Source organism: Carettochelys insculpta, chromosome 2 (assembly GCF_033958435.1).
Source record: "Carettochelys insculpta isolate YL-2023 chromosome 2, ASM3395843v1, whole genome shotgun sequence".
Lineage (NCBI taxonomy): Eukaryota > Metazoa > Chordata > Testudines > Carettochelyidae > Carettochelys > Carettochelys insculpta.
In genome coordinates, this window is record NC_134138.1 from 13,080,099 (window position 1) to 13,103,085 (window position 22,987).

At 40.2% G+C, this 22,987-nt stretch overlaps 1 protein-coding gene across 2 annotated transcripts in view; it reads left to right on the forward strand.

Annotated features, from left to right (window-relative positions):
- The window catches only part of TRAPPC9 (trafficking protein particle complex subunit 9), a 719,778-nt gene that overhangs the window by 70,825 nt on the left and 625,966 nt on the right, over positions 1-22,987 (forward strand). For both annotated transcript variants that reach the window (XM_074986617.1, XM_074986618.1), the window contains 2 exons: positions 3,690-3,835; positions 14,510-14,595. In XM_074986617.1, the coding sequence (XP_074842718.1) occupies positions 3,690-3,835; positions 14,510-14,595 (232 nt within the window). The remainder of the gene's footprint in view (positions 1-3,689; positions 3,836-14,509; positions 14,596-22,987) is intronic.

A 22,987-nucleotide genomic window follows, 5' to 3' on the forward strand; every position in this document is an offset into this window, starting at 1 on the left:
TTGGGAAAAGAGTAGTTTGCTGAAATAGGCTGGGTGCTGTTGTTGTACTCCTGATCCTTTTTCCTAAGAAGACAAAATAAAACACACACAAAAAGAAGAGGAAAGAATAGCAAGAAGAGAAAATGCAACTTCTCTTTCTGGTGTTTATTTCCATTTGCAACCCCATTTCTGGAAGAACCCTGGTCCAGCACATGACAATAATGGCTGCTTATATTTGAACCTGCATCAGTCTGTTTAGGGCATTGCTTTAAGTTGCCGATGTGCTTGCAGTCTTACGGCAGTGTTGCAAAACGTATAGTCCCACAATTAACTCCAGACTTTATTTGACAAATAAAGAAGGAGAGGGATAGGAAAGGAAAGACATAAGATGGCAAAGGAAGAGAATACACAAAAGGAGAAGGGAGTGTGAAGTCAGTGACCAGTCTAATTTTTCAGGTAGTATGTGGGATTTAGCAAGAACGAGTGGAGGTGGTGAGGTCATCTGGGTCCATGGCTCTGGATGAGGGGTGGTAGCTAGGATGACAATGCTTACTACAGTACAGTGTTGGCTGACAGGTGCTACTTCTGCTAATTTTGCCTCCAAAGTATTTTCTTTAAGAACCCAACAGTGTTTGTTGCAAGTTTTGTCCATGAACAGGCCTAGTTCCTTACACACCAGTTTGGATTCACTGATTTGATTCCATGCTTTTCATGTTCACCAAGCATGAGCTTAATACAGGTCTTAAGTTATATCAGGAGACTTTTCTGTTTGTACTAATTTAATCTTTGTCTTGTTCTGTTGAGACAAGGTGGATATGGAATTTTTTTTTCTGAATTAACTTCTTTTGGTGACAGACAAGTTTTCAAGCTATGCACAGTTCTTTAGGTGTGGAAAGGGTACTCGAGCAGGCTTATGTACACTGGGAATGTTCATGGGCATATCTCTCCCATGCATCTGATGAAGTGGATCTTCGCCTATGAAAGCTTATGCTCTAATAAATCTGTTAGTCTATAAGGTACCATAGGACTTCTCATTGTTTTTGGGCATATCTTTGTCTCTTGGGAATGAAAAATCCATACCACCTGAGAGATAATTGCTGGCCTGATTTCTGGTATAGACAATGTTCGGTTGACCGACTGATTCTTTCTTTGTCCCTAGCTATCTTTTCTCCTGGAGGTGGATTAAAAACTACAGCCTAGGTTGGAGCACTAGGGCATGAGTAGACACACCCAGACTATCACAACTAAATATAAGATGCAGCAGATTTTTTAGGGTAAGAAGATGGCACGTATTCCAAGAGACTGTTCAAGGTGAAATGGCCCATTAGCACCTTCAGAGTAACAGGATAAAAAAGAGGCATTAGTTGGTTACAAATTGTTGCAGTAAACAATAAATTCATTGCTTTTTTTTTTTTTTTTTTTTTACTAGTGTGGTTTTTAGTGTCTAGAAAAGTTAAAAGTATCAGAGGGGTGGCTATGTTAGTCTGTATCTGCAAAAACGATGAGAAGTCCTGTGGTACCTTACAGCCTAACAGATTTTTTGGATCATAAGCTTTTGTGGGCGAAGACCTACTTCATCAGATGCATGTAGAAATGTTATGAATTTAAGCTCCCAGTCTTACATTTTGAAGGTGTAAGTTTCCTTTGAGGATGAGGATTGAAAAGTCAGATAGTGGAAAGTATTCATTCAACGGTGGCAAAGTGATTTTGTCTTTTGTTCTTTATTCTGAGACTTCATGTGAGGGATTCTTTTTTCACCCATGTAGTTATTTGGGCATTTGATGCACTGGCTGAGGTATACAACCTGTGATAGACACGTGTATGATTCATGGGTCTTGAAAGGTGTGTTGTGTGGAGGTTTTGATCTTCATTTTATGTCAACATTTGTCACAAGTTATCGTTTCATTTGTTGAACTTACACTCATGTTCATGTTTTTAGATTCTGCTTTAGTTTCCTCAATTTAAAGAAACAAAAAAACCCTTATTTTTATTAGTTTGTATGAAGCAGTTGTGTTTAATTTAAATGGAATAAAGGTGCCCAAAGAGTCATGATTGTGAAGCTGTCCAGTATTAAATCCATTTAGACAAGTTTCAGGGTTTGACGCACAAAAACCTCACCCTGCTTAATACCAGAGCAATCACACCACTGCAAATCCTTAAACCACTTCAATGTTGAGCACATAATCAGAATAAATTTGTAGTCCTCAGTTGTCACAACAGCACTTCTGTCCACTAGCAGAGGCCACGAACTGTGTACCAACTTCAGAAAACTACTTGTCTAGTGTCGGAGGGGTAGCCGTGTTAGTCTGGATCTGTAACAGCAACGAAGGGTCCTGTGGCACCTTATAGAGTAACAGAAAATTTTTGAGCATGAGCTTTCGTGAGCACAGACTCACTTCATCAGATGCTGAAGTGATCTGATGAAGTGAGTCTGTGCTCACGAAAGCTCATGCTCAAAACTTTTCTGTTACTCTATAAGGTGCCACAGGACCCTTGGTTGCTGTTACTTGTGTAGTGATGATTGCTCATATTATTGCTGATAATGCCAAGGTTGCAGGTTTGATCACGGAAGAGACCCCAGTTATTGGAACAAAGTCTGGACACCGTGCATGAAGCAAGCAGGAGGGTTTATTACACGCAGTGCTGGTGGAGTATCACTTTCCTTGTTAGGCTCAGGGAACACCGTAGGTTACAATTGATTTTATAGGATGCTGATGGGCAGGGGGAAACAATGGCGTGGATGTTATCCAAGACTGGATAGGTTCTAGCAGCAAGATGAAATGAGCCAATAGTCTAGCGTCCCTACCCATAGCTTATAGAACACCTTATCTGTAGTACAGATGGCTTTCCTTAACAAGTTACTTAACAAAGCAGATATTTAATGACAACTATGTGTCTAATTGGATTAGTGATGTGTCTACAGGGGTAGTGAAAGCACCTTCACGCAGGCATATCCAGGGGTGCATTATCTAGAAGATTAAAGCAAAAGAGTAACAGCATAGAGCCATAACACATTTCTTTTTTTATGTGCTAGCCTTGGATAGCAGATATAAGAGAGCCATATATCTGGTCTCATACACAGGGCCTCTTCTTGGAATGTGGTTGTTGGGGCAAATATCCCTCCTTCCAAATCCAAGGCCTTGTCTGAGCTGGGATGACCTTCCCTGGGTCTGAGAAGTGACATGAGGGGTGGACCAGGGGAGGAGACTTTCCACTCATGCTGACTGGGTTTCTGTGTTACAGGATTATAGGCTTACTCCAGACTTCAGGATGGGAATGGGGAGTCTTTAGCAGAATACTATTGCCTGCCTCATAAATTTTCATCCTACACTCCCTTAAAAAAGTTGGCTTGTGGGACTTAGAGTCCATCAGTGAGCAGCTACCTGACTTTCATACATTTGAAATAAATATACTTAGTAATCTTTGTCAGCATCATTTTCTCAAAAAAAGATAATCCATTACATATTTTCTTTGATAGCTTTCCTCATTATACTTTTCTGATTTTACACTTGTTTGCAATTTTCCTCTGAAAGGCGGGTTGGTTTTCCTTCAGACCCTTGATTCATTTTATATTTCATTTCCTTGCCCCTCCTCCCATTACAGGTACCATGTTCACTATAAAAATGCGAGGGGTAATTAATATTTACTAATGGCTCCTTTTGACTAATATTAACCAGCTAAGAATTGCTTTTTAAATTTTTATTTAACAGATCTGTGAAACTCTTGAATCTCCCCATCAGTCTTCGACCACAGAAGATGAAAAGTTTACTGGGTCAGAACATGTCAACCAAAAGTCCGTTCATATACTCTCCAATTATTGCACACAATCGTGGAGAAGAGCGAAGTAAGAAAATAGGTGAGTTTAGGATCCAGACTTTCTTGTAACTGCTGCTTTTAAGTCTTCATGTCATGATTCTATATATAGATCAGGATTTGGAGGAATTACTCAAAAGGCATAATACTTCGGGATCATGTTTTCACAGTGGAAGAAATGTTAACTGATTTCAACTTTCTTATCCTTAGGTGATTTTTCAAGAAAATAAACAAGTACTCAGCCTAATAATCTTGTTAGCTTTTTTAATGCCTTTCTCCTATTTTAGATCTTAGAGTGTATCCCAAATACCCTTATGCATTGTTCCCTCTAATTTTGTTCATCCATGTGCAGAACACATTTTGTTATCTGTGCACCCCAGCAGTAAAAATGCATGTTGCCAGCTGTGGCTAGATGAGATTGCTTTGTTAACCACATGGGTGGCATCTGCATCCCTCCTGGGTTGATGCCCACACACTCATCTTACAGAGAACACTGCTTTTATGTACTGTAGTTGTAGCCAGGTCAGTCTCAGGATATTAGAGAGACAAGTGAATGTGGTGATATTTTTCTTGGTCAGAGACAAAGTTTTGAGCTTTATATAGTGCTTTTCACATCTCTACTATATATTTGGAGTTGTATATAGTGGTCAGAGGGTAACGGTTGGTGAGAACACTGGGGACATGAAATTTACCCAGGGACAATCTGGATTAATGGACGGCGTATCTCCTCAGTGGTCCAACCTGAGGTGCCCTATTCACTGCTCTCATACAGCTTCCAACATGTTGTATGGTGTGAATGTTGGGGGTCAGCCACTTTTAAATTAAATTAATGGGCAGCATCAGCAATCTTCATCTGAGATTTTCTGCCAGAAATATGTGACTTGTACAGCCCAGCATGCTGAAGTCCCTGATCTCATTAATATAGAATATCTTAAATGGAGTTTACTAAACACTTCCGTCCAAGCACACTGATTAGCTGAAACAATAAAAGAAACTTACTAATAATCAAACAGACTTTAGAATCAGGCAATCACAAGTTTAGACTATATTAATCAACTTCAGTCTCAGTGGCTTTTAGTGATTATACTGACAGCAATTTATCTCAAAGTAGAGGATGAAGTTTTTTTTTTTTTTTTTTTTTGAGGTACTCTATTTTACAAACTGGGTACTTAATATTGCATCTGCTGAAGTCTGTAAGGTACCACAGGACTTTTCGTTGTTTCTGTTGATATTGCAAGGTGATGGTTTCAGTGGGAGTGAAGTGTGTTCAGCACCTTACAGGGTGAAGCCCTGTTTATGTACAGGTGCATGCCTCCGCATGAATAATGTGGGTACATACATCTCTTGAAGCAAAATGGTGCCCTCCTTTGGGGCAGGGTAGACTTCCAATACCACTGAAGTTAGTCTCCCTAAGTCTTTAGGCTGAAAGCAGTACAGCCCAGAGGGCTAGAAATGGTACGGTGGCCACTGCAACTCCATGGCCAGTACCTGTACATGCATAAAAGCAGACTTATAATGCAAGTGCATTTTTGTTTTGAAGATAAGTTAGAAGATGTATATTGACTTGCATCCTCTCAAGTTCCCTCATTCTTTTTCCATTCTCTGGCCCACTTCTAAAATAGCTCATTGCTTTCTATCCACTCTGAATTCACTTCACACCTTTTATCACTCAAAAGTCAGAAGTACTTTGAAATATGTACAGAAATATAATTGTTTCTCTACAAATGATTCTCTGTTACACTACACAAGATTTTGGTGTTTACCCTGTCTAATCCCTGTCTAGCTCATCTCTGTGTATCAGATCTTATTCTCCCATCATCCCACAATCATCCTTATTATAACCCATCAAATATAATCATTACTTAGGAATCTACCCAATGTTGCTTGGGTCCTTAACTCAATTCATTTTATTTAAATGTAAGAAAAGGAAAATGTGGATGAATTATTTAATTTTATTTTTTAAAAAGTGTTAATTTTTTAAAAAGTGTTATTTTTAGTAATTTTTTTACTTCAGTTTTTTAAAAAAAAATAGTTCATCCATTTAGATTGCCTCAAATGGTGTTTTTTTCTTCATCCCTATGAACTCTTGTGATGTGCTATGTTTTAACAAAAAATGATGATAGTCAATTTCGTTTCCTCTTACACTTCTAGTTAGTTTCTTCTTTTTAATTCTTGCGATATTCTAAACAATTTTTGAAGGTATTACAAATAATCCTGATTCATTACTTTGTATTACTTTGCAAATGAGTCCTAGTGTATAATTGGATAAATCCTCTTCACAGCAAAGGAAGTCAAGTATTAGTGAAAACTCAGAGAAATAGAGCCCTTGAGAAGAGTATTAAGGAAACGCTTATAGCTCTTTAGCTCTCATTAGCCAATAAGCTATTTTGGAATTGATTATAGTTAATTTATTGCATTGGATTATTTTAAGTCCTATTAAAGTGCTTTGATGTCATGGTTGTGAGAATCAAAATGATTTGTTTTTCTGAGAGAACTCCAATTGTTAGGGTTATAAAATACTGACTTAGCATCTACAGAAGTAACAATGGACAATATATCCTCAGCAGGAAAAACCTAACACTGCATTATAATTTTATTTGGCTAATGTGCCATTAGTAGTGGCTGTTAGTAAATGTCAGGGGCTAGATGAATCCCTCAGTGTCTCCCTGCAAAGTCAGTATTTTTCAGAATATGTGGTTCCAGCTACTCATTCTCCTTCTGACATCACTAAATATGGGCTAAATCCTTCATGAAAGCTTTATGTGGAGTGGCCCTTTAAGAAAGATCCAGGAAGCATAGTTTTGTCATCCTGGGCATGATAGGGTCAGTAGGAAGTAGGGAATGGAGTTAGCCAAGACCCCTCTGCTCCTAAGTTTCCATGGCTCCAGGGATTTCATGTCACAGGGCTCCACCATTCCATGTACTTCCAACCACACCGGGGGGTTTCCCTTTGTCTCAGGAATCATAATGGTATCTGGAATTTTGGATTTCAGTGAACTTTTTTGTGGAGCTGAACAATTGACTTTTTGGGGGATGGATGAGAAAATGGGAACATAAATTGAGGGCTTTGTGTGGGCAGGTCGTAGCACTACCAGTACAGTCCTGGACTACAGTGACTTCTGAGTATATACACTATACTTGTTCACTGACCTTTCTGTCTTACTGTACATTGCATAAACCCGGACCCATCTCTGCACTGGGTAGCAGCAAATATTGGTAGAAACACTTAAGTTGGGTAGGCATCTAACGGGAATGAGTTTTCTTCTTTGTTGTTGTCATCTTGAGAGAGCAGTGAGGACAGTTTACATTTGTCTGTGTACAAAAACCCTAAGAGACTTAATAAGGTTATACTGGGAAGTATTTGGGCATATGTTAGATGTAGAAGGTAGAAATAAATATAAAAATAATTGTAAGTTAGCCACAGATTTGTTGTTTCAGCCATGGATGAAGATTAGAAAGAAGGCAAACATTAAGGCACACAGGAGTTGGTTTGTTAAGGTATTTTAAAAACTTTGAGTTGATGCAGAACCATTACACTATACATGATTAACTTTGTTTTCAAAATAAGGTATGTGGGACGCTTAAGTACTTTATGGTAAGTTGACTAGTCATATGGTGGCTCTTCTCATTTCTAATTGACTAGCCACATAATGGCTTTTCTCATTTCTAGTTGCTAAATTTCATTTATACAATTAAAATAGATGAAAACCTTTTCTAATAGTTGTAATGTATGTGGTTGCAATCTTCAGTAGAAATCATCTATGTAAATACAAAAGGATGAAGATAAGGTCTGAGACAATTTACGTATTGTAATGTCTACACTATGAAAACAATTAATGCTAGCTTATATCGCCTCACTTGTTTATTAAAATGGCTTTTATCCTCTCTCTCCCATTTCCTCTTATTTGCTACTTGTTTAGTCTTGTTTTAAATTAGATTGTAAGTAATTTGTGGCATGGACAGTATCTACTGATGTTTGAGGCCTAGTGAGGTTATGACCTTATTGGGCTGTCTGGGTCCTGCCACAATACACATAATAATGCTATTAAACAGAAGAAATGCAATTTGAGTTAATAACATGTTGTACAACTGTTAGTACCATTTACTTTCTGGATTCCCAGATCACAACTGTTTCTAATATACTTCGCTAACAATAAGGCCAGACAGGTGACTGATCTGTAGAACCCTGCTTATTCACGAATATCTGCAGGTGTAGATGCAGACATCCACAGCTCATTGTTTGCAGGTGTGGTTATGCATGCAGATGCAAATTTTATATCTAGAACCCTGCAAATTTGGAGATATCTGATATCCACCCATCATTTTTGTAGATGTGGATACCATGTTTATTTCTGCACAGAACAGTTTACAAGTAGGTTTCTTGTTTTCAGTAGTTAATTCTAAAATTGAAATCCATTCTTTGAGGCTGTGTCTACACATGCCCCTTCCAGGTAGTGAGCAGCCTGGAAGATGCTAGTGAGGCACGGATGTAAATTTCCCATGCCTCATTAGCATATGGCCACATGATTCGGAGCCCAGAAGAAGCTCTTCCGCACTCCAAAATAGCCATGTAGAATCGTGGCCTGCGGGGATCTCCCAGAAGGAAACTCTCTGGGAGATCCCCGCAGGCCACGTATCTACACGGCTATTTTGGAGTCTAGAAGAGCTTCTTCTGGGCTCCGAATCATGTGGCCATATGCTAATGAGGCCTGGGAAATTTACATTTGTGCCTCATTAGCATCTTTTGGGCTGCAGAAGGGGCGTGTACAGACACAGCCTGAGTGTCTTCTCTGTCATCTCAGTATGTTGTGTTGGCAACTCACCTTTCCAGATTGATTTTTTGTAAGGGTTGTAGTACATTTATTTGTGTCTTGGGTTCATAAATAGTGTAAAAATTGTTTGTATCTAAGGAATTGATTTTTGGAGTCTATACTATGTGTCTGAGTAATGACTTCAGCTGTAAATGGGAAACATCTACTTCATTTTGGGTACTGACAAAAAAAAAATGACAAGTTAGGTGTATAAATAATAATCTTCATTCAAGCAGTAATTGGGCTGATAGTTTTCATGTGCAGTTTTGATGTTCTTTAAGAGGTTATAGTTGTCTCTCAGTATATGCCATTAATTCCTACTACCATTAATTGGAGTTAAAAGTTTGCATTGATATCTTTCCCTGGAATCCTTCTGTAATGCTGCTAAGAAAGTGTTATCACTCAGTAAATGGTTGTGAATGTGAAATTAGAGTATGGCCAATTTAGAATCATAGAATCATAGAGTGGGACTGGAATGGACCTCGAGAGGCCATCGAGTCCAGCCCCCTGCCCTCATGGCAGGACCAAGCACTTTCTAGACCATACCTGAAAGCCATCTATCTAACCTCTTCTTAAATATCTCCAGTGATGGAGATTCTACCACCTCCCTTGGCAATTCATTCCAGTGTTTGATCACCCTGACAGTTAGGAACTTTTTCCTAATGTCCAACCTGAACCTCCCCCGCTGCAATTTAAGTCCATTGCCTCTTGTTCTATCCTCAGAGGCAAGAAAGAACAAGTTCCCTCCCTCTGCCTTATGACACCCTTTTAGATGCCTGAAAACTGCTATCATGTCCCCCCTCAATCTTCTCTTTTCCAAACTAAACCAACCCAATTCTTTCAGCCTTTCTTCATAGGTCATGTTCTCTAGACCTTTGACCATTCTCGTTGCTCTCCTCCGGACCATCTCCAATTTCTCCACATCCTTCCTGAACTGCGGTGCCCAGAACTGGACACAATACTCCAGCTGAGGCCTAACCAGCACAGAGTAGAGCGGGAGAATGACTTCTCGTGTCTTGTTCACAACACACCTGTTAATGCATCCTAGAATCACGTTTGTTTTTTTTGCAACAGCATCACACTGTTGACTCATATTTATCTTGTGGTCCACTATAACCCTTTGATCCCTTTCTGCTGTACTCATTCCTAGGCAGTCCTTTCCCATGCTGTATGTGTGACACTGATTGTTCCTTCCTAAGTGGAGCCCTTTTCATTTGTCCTTATTAAACTTCATCCTGTTTACCTCAGCCCATTTCTCCAGTTTATCCAGATCCGTTTGAATTATGACCCTATCCTCCACAGAAGTTGCAACCCCTCCCAGCTTGGTATCATCTGCAAACTTAATAAGTGTACGTTCTATGTCAATATCTAAATCGTTAATGAAGATATTGAACAGAACTGGCCCTGAAACAGACCCCTGTGGAACCCCACTAGTTATACTTTTCCAGCAGGATTGAAAGCCAATAACAACTACTCTCTGGGTATGGTTATCCAGCCAGTTGTTCACCCACCTTATAGTAGCCCCATCTAAGTTGTATTTGCATAGTTTATTGATAAGTATATTATGTGAGACCGTGTCAAATGCTTTACTGAAGTCTAGGTATATTACATCCACTGCTTCTCCCTTATCCACAAGGCTCGTTATTCTATCAAAGAAAGCTATTAGATTGGTTTGACATGATCTGTTTTTGACAAATTCAGCATGCAAATTACAGTTTCATGTTTAACATCTTGATTTATGCAGTCTACTTGTTAATATTATTCTGGTAAAGGATTATTGAAGTTTGAGATATAGAGAAATCTGGGGAGAAGTGAATCCATACATAGTGTTCCCAAGGTTATAATAAATATTATTTCATTATGAAAATAAAACCTTTAACACAGAGCACTGAAATCTTTTAAAAGTTGTAACCACACTTGGTGTTTTACAACTACTGCTATACTGAGAGCTTAGGGATAACTACCTCCCAGTGAGTAGTGATGATATTTCTTGATGTTTTCCCTTAATCCTTATGGCTATGTATACAGCACTTCTAAAATTTGAGTGGACAGAGTTTGTAATGTTGGTGTGTCTTCATGTGTGTCTGTTCGGTATGGTATCCTTTGTGCTGTTGCTTGGTTGAGGTGGTTAATTATATTCCTGTGGATAGTATGGCTTGTAGGATCACCAGTTTAATGTGATCAGAAGATAAGGATCTTGTACCAGAATCAGGCTACAGAGAATATGCAAAGTACATATGAAATAATAAACATATAGTAATCAAATGGTAACATAAATTAGTGTTACAAGTGTGGTACTACTATTCAAAAATTGATTTGGTCTTGTGTTCTGTAAAACCTGGATTTAATATGCTCACACGTTTCCCTGATAACGTGGTGGTAAGAGACAAAGTCTCAGCATTGCCTCTGGCAAGTCAAAGTTCAGGCCAGGTTCTTCAATTCTTGAGTAGCTGAACTTAGAAGAAGCTAAAGCTAAGACCTATTAACGGTAATTTAGTTTACTTAACTGACTTATCTAAAACTTAAAACTAATGGACTATTAGACAAAAGTTAGAGACGTAGAAATAAGATTACACAACAAGCTTATCCTCCTATTACCTAACTGAAACAATCCCTTGTCCCCCCTTTTTCTATGGCTCAGGTGCTTGGGCCCTCCTTCTATATCCAAATTTATCTTTCGCACCCAGAAAAATATTAGGGCGCATTTTTGGAAAATTTAGCAATCATTTTTGGAAAATCATGGGAGACGGGAGAGATTCCAGAAGACTGGAAAAGGGCAAATATAGTACCCATTTATAAAAAGGGGAACAAGAATAACCTGGGAAACTACAGGCCAGTCAGTTTAACTTGCGTGCCAGGAAAGATAATGGAGCAGGTCATTAACGAAATCATCTGCAAGCAGTTGGAAGGTGGTAAGGTGATAGGGAACAGCCAGCATGGTTTTGTTAAAAACAGATCATGTCAAACCAATCTAATAGCTTTCTTTGATAGAATAACGAGCCTTGTGGATAAGGGAGAAGCGGTGGATGTGATATACCTAGACTTCAGTAAAGCATTTGACACGGTCTCACATAATATACTTATCGATAAACTACTCAAATACAACTTAGATGGGGCTACTATAAGGTGGGTGAACAACTGGCTGGATAACCGTACCCAGAGAGTAGTTATTAATGGCTTTCAATCCTGCTGGAAAGGTATAACTAGTGGGGTTCCACAGGGGTCTGTTTTAGGACCAGTTCTGTTCAATATCTTCATTAACGATTTAGATATTGACATAGAAAGTACACTTATTAAGTTTGCAGATGATACCAAGCTGGGAGGGGTTGCAACTTCTTTGGAGGATAGGGTCATAATTCAAACGGATCTGGATAAACTGGAGAAATGGGCTTAGGTAAACAGGATGAAGTTGAATAAGGACAAATGCAAAGGGCTCCACTTAGGAAGGAACAATCAGTGTCACACATACAGCATGGGAAAGGACTGCCTAGGAATGAGTACAGCAGAAAGGGATCAAAGGGTTATAGTGGACCACAAGTTAAATATGAGTCAACAGTGTGATGCTGTTGCAGAAAAAAGCAAACATGATTCTAGGATGCATTAACAGGTGTGTTGTGAACAAGACACGAGAAGTCATTCTCCCGCTCTACTCTGCGCTGGTTAGGCCTCAGCTGGAGTATTGTGTCCAGTTCTGGGCACCGCAGTTCAGGAAGGATGTGGAGAAACTGGAGAGGGTCCGGAGGAGAGCAACGAGAATGATCAAAGGTCTAGAGAACATGACCTTTGAAGAAAGGCTGAAAGAATTGGGCTGGTTTAGTTTGGAAAAGAGAAGATTGAGGGGGGACATGATAGCAGTTTTCAGGTATCTAAAAGGGTGTCATAAGGCAGAGGAAGGGAACTTGTTCTTTCTTGCCTCTGAGGATAGAACAAGAGGCAATGGACTTAAATTGCAGCGGGGGAGGTTCAGGTTGGACATTAGGAAAAAGTTCCTAACTGTCAGGGTGATCAAACACTGGAACGAATTGCCAAGGGAGGTGGTAGAATCTCCATCACTGGAAATATTTAAGAAGAGGTTAGATAGATGGCTTTCAGGTATGGTCTAGAAAGTGCTTGGTGCTGCCATGAGGGCAGAGGGCTGGACTGGATGGCCTCTCGAGGTCCCTTCCAGTCCTACTCTTCTATGATTTTATGATTCTATATGCTGGATACATATGATATCTTTTGTACGTGTTGCTGACCTGCTCATATAGATATATAAAATAACTTTAGCTCATTCTCACATATTGTTTTTGTTCTCCTGGTTATCTCAGTTCTTTCCTTGTGGTATAGCAAGTTTGAAGTTACGCTTGGAAGCCCCTGAGGCCATTGAAGATCATTTTATCTTATCGCTGTCTGTCTAGGTGAAAGGTCCCAGACATCTCTAAGACCACCTTGCTGTCTGGGTGAAAGGTCCCAGACATACGTGAGCTAACTGCCTTTGTTGAACATACAGGGTATGACCTGTAGAGCCTTTGTGTTACACCCACACTATTGTACTACAAACCTATTATAATTAAATAAATAGTCAAAGACACAGGCTGGGTCTACACCTGCCCCCAACTTCGGGGCATGTTAATCAGGGTGATGGGAGATTCCTAATGAAGTATTGCGGTGAATATGCAGCACTTCATTAGGCTAATTCTCCCCTGCAGGAACTTTGAAGTGCTGGCATGCATGTAGCCGCAGGCATGGGTAATTGGAAGTGCCCGCGGCTACACGCATGCCAGCACGCCAAAGTTTGGCACTTGGAAGTTGCTGTGGGGGAGAATTAGCTCAATGAAGTGCTGTATGTGCACCACAGCACTTCATTAGTAGTCTTCCATTGCCCTGATTAACATGCCTCCTTCAAAACTGGGGCTCATGTAGACAAGCCCATAAGGAACTAAGAAATCTAAGAGAATATGTATCTATAGATCTGTATCTTTAGGAATGGGATCAGGTTAGCTTTATAGGCTATAGCTCTGAGTCCTCCTTTCCATGCTCATTATAGAACTTCCAGGTTCCATACTTTTTCCTGCAGAACATGAAAAAGAGTGTACAAGGTCTTCCAACTATTGGGTGATCTATCCTCCCTTGGTGCTTGATTTTTGTCAGTATCACTGGCTCTCTTAGTTTTTATTTTTGTAAATAAATCAATCTGCCAAATCAACTCTGCTTGTGGTCATGAAAATTTGTTTCTATTACTGTCACTCTTTGCTCATTCTTCACCTGTGTTGTGCTCACTCCCTACCAACCTGTTGCCCTCTGATAGTTGATTCCATAAGGGGGTGATCACTTTGTTAGTAGTCACCACAGAAGTCTATTGAACTTCTCAGTTGTATGAACAAAGTTAAGCATGTGCTTAAGTGCTTTTCTGGATTGGTACCTCATAGGAGCAAGTTCTTTAAGGCAAGAGCTGTCATTTATTTTGTGTTTGTACAACCCCCCCTGTTCATTAATGTAACCAAATAACTTTTAGCATTTGCCCTTCTAGTCCCTTAACATAACACTTCTCAGCCAGGAGTGTATATATCTCTCGGGGTACACAGAGGTATTCGGGGGATATATCAACACAGTTAGGTATTTGCCTATCTTTACCTAAAAAGCACCAGTGAAATCAGTACAAACTAAAATTTCATAAGACAGTAATATGTTTATACTGCTCTCTGTCATAAATTTAAATGTACATAAAGTATGCTGGGAAGGTACATGCTACAAGAGTAAATCAGGCTGTGGAGTTAGGTTAGCTGAGAGTTTTGATTTGTTGGTAGGGGTGGCTCTGAGCACTGGCATCTCTAGCAGCGTGTCAGCAGCAGTTAGCATTACTATTGTGGTACAACAGTGGTAATCACATCTTTTTTTTTAATAAATCCATAATTACTTTACAGACTTCCAGTGGGTCCAGGGAGATGTATGTGAGGTTCAGCTGATGGTGTACAATCCTATGCCATTTGAACTGAGAGTAGAAAACATGGTATGTATCTTTCCAAATTGTTCTTGTATCATTATTTTGTGACACGGTTTTTTTCCAATTCTGTACTATTTAATTTTCCCGTATTGTTATGTGAAGCAAGCATTTAAAATAGGATTAAATCAATATGGAGAAATTCTCATTCACATACGTGATTCATTTAGCCTTGCTGACCTTTCTTACTAGGCATTTGATACTTGAAGCGAGGCATAATTTTTTAAATGTGTAGTTAATCACTGGAACAATTTACCAAAGGTGTGTTTGGATTCTTCTTCACTGACTATTTTTAAATCAAGAGTGGATATTTTCTAAAAGATATGCTCTAGGAATTATTGTGGGGAAGTTCTTTGATTTGAGCTTTACAGCAGGTTGGACTAGTGTTTCCCAAACTTAAAACATTTGTATACCCCTTTTTGGGACTTTGGCCGTGTCAGCATACCCCATCTCCCAGTGCCATCCCAGTTTTTATCTCCTGATATTTCGTAATTTATTTTCTGCTGCGTACCCCTTCAAACCCTTTTTTGTACCACTGGTGGTGTGTGTACCACACTTTGGGAAGCCCTAGACTAGATGATCACAATGGCCTTGGACTCTGAATTATTGTGACAGTGAAATTAAAATCTTTGCCTTTCAGAGTGCATGGATGCCTTACAATTCCTAATGTACAAATACCCAAACACTGAGGACTGGCATATAATGGCTGCATGGCTACTGAAATTTCTTATGGCTGTTTGTTTTTGGTGGGTAATAACCATATTCTGGACTGAATTACCATACTTGAGCTCATAAACTAAGGATCTTAGTCCAGGAATGGTTGTCAGGCTTGAAAGGGTACATCTTCAGGTTTCTGTGATGCTGCCTAATGTACTTTTTCTCATCTCTTTGCTAACTGTCCTGTGTTCAAACTGGCCTAAGAATTCCCCATTCACATGACCACAATGACCAAGACTGCCTCAACTCTTGACTCCCTGGCTAGCTTGTTAAGAGGTTTAACACCCCTCCCCTACCCCATTGCAATATCCAAGGTGCAAGGAAGAGACAGAGAAGTGCAGGGGAAGGAGACGTGGATGGTACAGAAGAGGAGCTCAAAGACTCCACGTGACAGGCTGATATTGCTTAAATTGCTCTTGTGTTCAGTGCCTAGCATGGTACGTTTGATACCCCAGACACTACTGCACTACAAACTAATACTACCAAACTATACATATTAACAAAGTTTACTTTTGAAATAAATTAAGGTTGGTCTAATGTCACATCCCCCATCACAAACTCTTTCAAGAGGGAAAATGCAAAGTTCTGGGATGTTCATTTGTCTTCCATATTCCAAATTACAAATGAGTGTCTCAGAGGGGTAGCCATATTAATCTATGTCTGCAAAAACAACCTTAAAGCCCAACAGGTTTATTTGGGCATAAGCTTTAATGGATAAAACCCACCTTGTCAGTATTGGAGTGGAAATTCAAGAGGGGTGGAGATAAATATAATAGTGTATCAAAAGAAGGGAGCTACTTCCCAAGTATGTGATTGATATTGTCCTTTCTTGAAACATCTTTTCCATATATTTTTATTTGTTTTTTGTTGTTTGGATTTGCTGATCCTAAAGTCAGCTCCGTAGTCTTGCATAAGTTGTGTCTTTATCTTGTCTTCATGGATTTGTGCTGATCATGTGCTATTTGTATAGCATGGGAGCTGTCCTTTCATGAAATGGAAAGTAATTGCTGTGCTTGCTCAGAACCTAATGATTTGTATAGCTTTCCTCCCAAAAGGCAAATTTATTAGTATTCAGATTTATTTTATCGTCATATGTTAACCCCCGCTTCCCCCAAAAAACTTTTTAACATGAAACATCAAGTTTGTACGTGTAGAGGAGCTGTGATTTTAATAAATGTTTCAGTTGCTGGCTTTGGTGTTCCACAGGACCTTGCATCGCTCTTCTTATAATTGTAAAGCTGTATTTCTTTTCTTAACTATTGTTTTCTTTCTGGTCATTACATTGATTTAGTGTTTTCACTGTGTTCACTGAAGTGGTGAGTAAGGTGTTGATGCACACAACTGTGTGACATGACATGGCATAATAATTCAAATACGTTGCCAACCACTGAACGTCAGATTTTATAACATAATAAAATTCTTACTGATAGCTTGCCTTGCTAGCTGCTTTAATAGGATTCTATCTAGCGCATACAAACATAAAAACTAAGTTATGAGTCTAAATTACCTTGCCTCCAGGTTTTTTGTATTTGTTTTATACAATGGTTGTATATCTTTAGGAGTTCTTTGAACTGAAAACCTGGTTTACAGTATGTCACATAATTAGTTTTCAGCTTCTTCATGAGAAGACAAAATCTATGGATTTGATTTGCTTTTTAATAGAATTGTTAAATTAGGGTAAACCATGCTTGCACAGGTAATTGAGCACTCTGCGTTTACTTGTGTGGATGCTTTTCATAAGTACTTGTGTACCATGCACACTAATTCTAGTGATATTTATACTACTGGAGGTAGGGTTATTAGCATCTGTAGCCTTTTATTTAAAGTAAATTTTATAATGTGGCTTTATACCATCATGGGTTCAGAGTGAATGGCACCATTTGTTACTTGCTTTAGATTTGAGTCTCTCAGAACACATAAACAATTAACAGTACGTTTATTGTTAAGCCAACTAGTGGGGGTGGAGCAGCACCCTCCTGTGGCAGGGGGGCCAGTTCAATTTGACTAGGCTATAGCAGCCTCCCCCACATCTCCCCTCTTGTTGGGAGCACCTCCCATGTGCGGTGGCCCTGCTGGGCTGGAGCAACCCCTTCTTCTGGTGGGTCACCTTCAGCCCCAACCAATTAAGTGGAGCTTGTAATGGATGAGGATTACTGGCTAACCTATAACATCCCTAATTGGGTTATTCTTTGGTCTCTTATATTAGCATTTTCTATCTCCAAGGCCTAACATAGCTAAACTAAACTCTTATAGGCCTCAGCATGTAGGCCTTGAGTTTCAGACCTACTTATTTCCATATCAAATATATAATTCTCCCTTCTAACAAGACTTCTGTCATCCTACACCATCTCTGTTTAACATACAATGATTATATATTACATAACATCTTAGTTAATCATAACCACACAATGAATGAATTGTAAACTAAAATCACTGGCTACACATCATAAAAATTCATCATTATTTATTGAAGTCCTTCTGCATTTCGTTTTTATTGTGATCCCCGAGGAACACGCAAATCACAGAAATAGCTGAAGTAATGAACTTAATACCCCAGTTAGTGTTCTAAAAATAGTGCTTTAGTGAGGAAAGCTGTTATGAATTTCTGTTTATGTTGATTTAGTATGTGATTCAGAAGTCTTCATATTATGAAAAGAATCAAATAGAAAGTGTGGCCTTGACATTTCATCAATTGAAATATTATGGTTTAATATAAATGGTATGCTTTTTTGTTTACTATACAGTAAGGTCTCAGATTACGTGACCCTGTTTTTATGTGGCTGACCCCTGATTCATACAGTAAACGCATGAAATATGCAGAGGGGAGGAGATCCCCCTATCAAAGGTGAATAGAGCCAGCTCTTCCTCTGAGTGCTGGTGGATGAGGGGGAGTCTACCAGCCTCTGCTGTGCACCCTAACCCACCCCAGGCTTAACTCCCCAACCCACCACCCAAGCCCCCTACTTACTTGACTTTCGGGGTATGTGAGGTTTGTGTGGAATGCAGCCCTCATGTATCTTGGGGGATTACTGTATATTTGAGAGAGTTTATCTGACAGTGTGTATGTGTTGAGCTAGGACCGCCAAATTTTGGTATGTACTTCCTCTTGTTATAACTTAAAGCAAGATAGGGGGTTGGTTGTCCCTGGAATGGGATTGCTTCTCATAAAACCATCAGAAATGAGAGACAATTACCAAGCAGCTGGCTGGGGGTAGCGCCTGCAGACTGCCCCAGCCTGGAGCCTCCTACCCTGGAGTCTCCTTGCCTACAAGATGACCTTTGAGGGGGAGGACCTGATGCTGTCCCCTCCCTCAATTCCTATGGGAACATTGATGGCTGTTTCCTATCCTCTTGGAGCGAGGGGAAAGTGCAAAGTTTGCTGCATTCCTCACTCTGGCTGGGGATCACAGGGGGCAGACAACCCCCCATCTGGAACTGACAGCCCCACACCCCAAGTAATATTTAGGGAGGGCTGGAACTGACATTTTTCCAATACTTCTAGCTGTTCCCGTTCATCAGCAAGCAAGGGAAAGATGCAGCCTGCAAAATGAAACCCTAAACTCCCAGCCTTACCCTAGAGCAATGATTTTAAATGACGCACGTACATTTTAATTTTATTTTCCAAAACATGGATATTAAGGACCTGAGCAATGTTGGTTAAATGCTCAAGTTTATGTATTAATTGATTTTCTTGCTGGTCAGCTATGGTTCACCTGACTCCTTCCCACCCATTTTAGTCTGATTTGACATCTGACTTTCCTTCGTATAACAAGCACATTCTCTCGTCTTCCTCCTGGCAGCTGCAATATTGACGTGCTGTCTGGTGCTTAGCCTTCCTCCTTGTTTGACATTAAACTCTGAATCAACACTGCCATTCATTCATCCATGCTTTCACTACATGCTACTCCTTCTCTGATGTTTTGTTTGCCTTTCCGTTTTTCTGGTGATCACTTTCTCTTTCAATATTACCCACCTGTTAACTTTCCATTATCCTTCAATCAGCATTTATGATTTCTTTTTCGAGACTCTCCTGCTCTGTCACGTGTTCTTTTGAATCCTTGTTTCCTCATTTCTCAAAAGCATAGGAATTGGGATCTTGTAAGACTGTCTTTAGCGTGCTCTTCTTGCTCCTCTACCCTTTTCGTTATGCCTATTACCTTGAATTTGATAATACATAAATGTACCTCCACTCTGACCTTCATTCAATCTTGCATCTTTGTTTCTTTTACCACATGCTTGTTGATGTTTTTGTTTTCAGCTGGCTGAAGGAGAGGGTTAATAAACTGTAATTAAACACTGGAACTACCTAGGAATGTAGTGGATCCTCAGTCACTTAAGCCTTTCTGAAAGAGATGATATAGCTCAAATAGAAGTTATGGAGTTGATATAAAAGTTAATTGGTACGGTTTTAGGGCTTGTTATTCAGGAGGTCAGACCAGGTGGTCATGATGCTTGCTTGTGTCCCTTGATAGGTGTGTGTACATGCCAAGTACATGATTATCAGACACTTTTCACCCTCTAGCAGTACCCGTCAGGCGAGCTGTGGAGCCCCCTGGAGTGGTGCCAGTATGGTATTGCATATATACAATAGCTGGCCCTCCCCGATCAGTTTCTTCTGTGTGAAGTGATGGCCAGAGGAGAACTTCGCCTTTGCAAGCTTATTCCTTGGCTTTGTTGTACTTAGTTATTAGAATAGTTGTAGATGGTTGGTTGGTTGGGAGGGAGGAGGTTTTCCCTCTGCCCAGTGTTCCACCCCGGATTGTATGTCCCATGGTTTAAAATGGCTTGTGATTCATGTGGGGAAGTCTGTGTGCCTACAGGTGACCCACACAAAGGCTGTCTTAAGTGTCTGTGTGAGATGTACGAGACAGAAAAGTGCCACATTTGTTGGGTGTTTTGGCTCCAGATGAAGAAGGATGGTGATTTTTGTCTCAAGCAGCTCTTAATGGAGGAGGTGCTGCAACCATCAGACCCAGAACCATCTACCTCCAGCGTGCCAGCCCCAATACATGAGTCTTTGGTGCCGAAGAAACACCAGGACTGCTGCCCTGCTAGGTTAAAAGGTGTAAAAGCTTGGTGCCAATTGTTTCCCCTGTGCTGCACAAGAAGGTGTACAAGGGCTGCTCTCCGTCTTGGCTAGTGCGTAAGAACTCAGACTGTGGCAAGCCCTTGCACTGTGCTCTGACAGAGTCGACTTTGGCCCTGCTAAGTCCAAATCAGGTGGTTGTTGACTCTCCGGCCTGGGAGTTAGAGTAGGAGATGGACTTGCCCTCCACTACAGACACCTTCAAGGCCACCCCAGGCTTAATTGAGTTAGCATTGGATGCTGAGTTAACTCATGTCACACCACCAGCATCAGCGCCTATATCGGCACTAGCACCAGTACCCAGTGTGTCAGCCACTGTGGCACTGTCTATGGCACTGGGAGGTCCTTCACCCGTACCTGCAGCACCACAAATGAGCATGGCACTGGTCTTCGTGCAGCCTCCCATGCTGACAGCTCAGCTGACACTGATGTTCATGGTGCTGATGGGAGTTCACCAATGCCAGAACCAGGGGAAGCCCTTTGGAATGCAATGGCTCACATAACCATGGCACCGTGCTCCAGGACTGGGGTTGTCAGCATCAGCGTCAGCGCTGCTGTAGTCAGTGTCTGAGGATTTTTCACACTGACTCCCCAGCTTTGGATTGGTGCAGCTATAAATGGCGCTTCAGGCACCATTCCCACCATGGTTCTCAACACCATTCTCAGCTCCAGGATAGTTGTCACTCCATCGCTGCACAGTCTTGGCCTCCACACTAGCAGGGCAATATGCAGTGGCCGTTTTAGATCCCATGGGCCTATCATCAGGCTCAAAGTTAGAGCTTCAGGGCCAGTTTAGTGATTTCTGGGTCTTGAGGTTCCCCCATTGGCTATGGAGGTTTCCCACATGGTGGGAATTCCCTCTCCTTATTCTGTGCAGCTGCCAGCAGAGGATCCCTCCCTGGAGTAAATCAACTATTGGAATGGCTGCAATAAAGCACTTGAAGAAAAGATGCTTACCTCTTAACCATTGTTCTGTGGGAGGTGTTGCTCATGTCCGTTCCAAATCCCACCTGCTTCCCCTCCCTCAGAATTCTGGACAGAAGGGACTGAGTGCGGGGAGGGGCTGTTGTATATGTATATGTATGGGGGCTCCACAGCTGACCTTAATGAGTACTGCTAGGGGGAAAACAATGTCCTATGATTGTGCACATGACATGCACACACCTATTGCAATGGTAATGAACAGCGCCTCTCAAAGGGAAAAAAAGCTATGAGAAGTAACTTTTTTTTTCTAGGTTAAGAAAGCTATGCATCTGTTAAATTTGAGCTGCTTATCTTTTGTCCCAGGACCTCTTTACTTCCCACCTTCTTTGTCCCTGCTGACAGGAGTATAGTCTTCTGTCACTCTACCACACGATTTAGACTCCTTTTCTTTTTTCCTGAATTTCCAGCCATGTCTGACACTTCTAAGATCTGGCCTTTTCCTTATCTCCACATAATGCAGATTTTCACTGCATGAGGGGTTTCGAGAGGAGTTTGTCAGAAGGAAGATGAATTGCAATCCTTGTCATTAGAATGCAGAAGTGGAGTAGGTCAAACAAGTTGGCATTGTGAGCCAGAAGGTGAGGGGAAATCATAGGCTTGATCATGAGAAGAGGTGCTTGTCAGAAATTATGGGGTAACTGGAGACAGCCGTGCAAGACATGCTCTTACAAAAGTTAGTGCTAACAGAAACACAATTGAAACAATAAAAAAAAAAAAGCTAATCAGACTTCATAACGTCCATTTAGATTACATTGAGGATTAAACATGGTTTCATAAGCCTGTTTATTGGGGCCAACTTTGGGAAGAAGTATCCATGTCCTGGATGCATAATTGAAATAATGGCTGTGTGCTTTGTCTTACTCTCGAGAAACCCAAATTCTGTCAAAACTTGCCCAGTGATAAACACTCGAGCTCCTACATTGCTGCAGTTGCAAAACTGTCCTCTGCATTAGAGTAGAAAAATTCTACAAATGGCTTTTCTAAGTTTTACTTGATGCAGCGTTCTGCGAAATCTGAGAGCAGGTCTGTCGACTGTGAAAAATGTTTTAATATGTCTGTGGTGTTGTACTCACTCTGCTGAAACCAAATATTAGGATAAGTTGGAGAAATGCTCGGAAACTAAATTCCCCAAGATCGTAGCATCTTCTTTTCAGTAGATAGTTAAATGTTTACATTAAAGAGATGCTTAGAAAATCCTGGATTCTTACAGGGGGAACAATTTTTTTTCTCTATTGTGATATTTACAAGATTCATGGATTAAGATGTTTTTGTTTACTTGAGCTGGTCAGTGTATACACAGAACTTGTACTGGAATGTGTTTTAGTCCTAAGAAGACTAATACAAAGAAGTGTTTTTATATAACCTATTTTTAATTATTGAATGTTGGAAAAAACACATGCATGGCTAGAAATTTTCCAAGGAATATATTAACATAACTTATGCAACTTGAAAATTGGCTAATTCATACCATTCAAGGAAGAGATGTAAAATGAGGCACTATACAGGTTATTTTCAAACAAAACAATCTAGTTTGTCCTTTATGTTTTTTTAAATCAGTGTGCATATTCCTTTTCTTATAAAACAAATGAAAATATCATCCCAACTGTGTCTGTT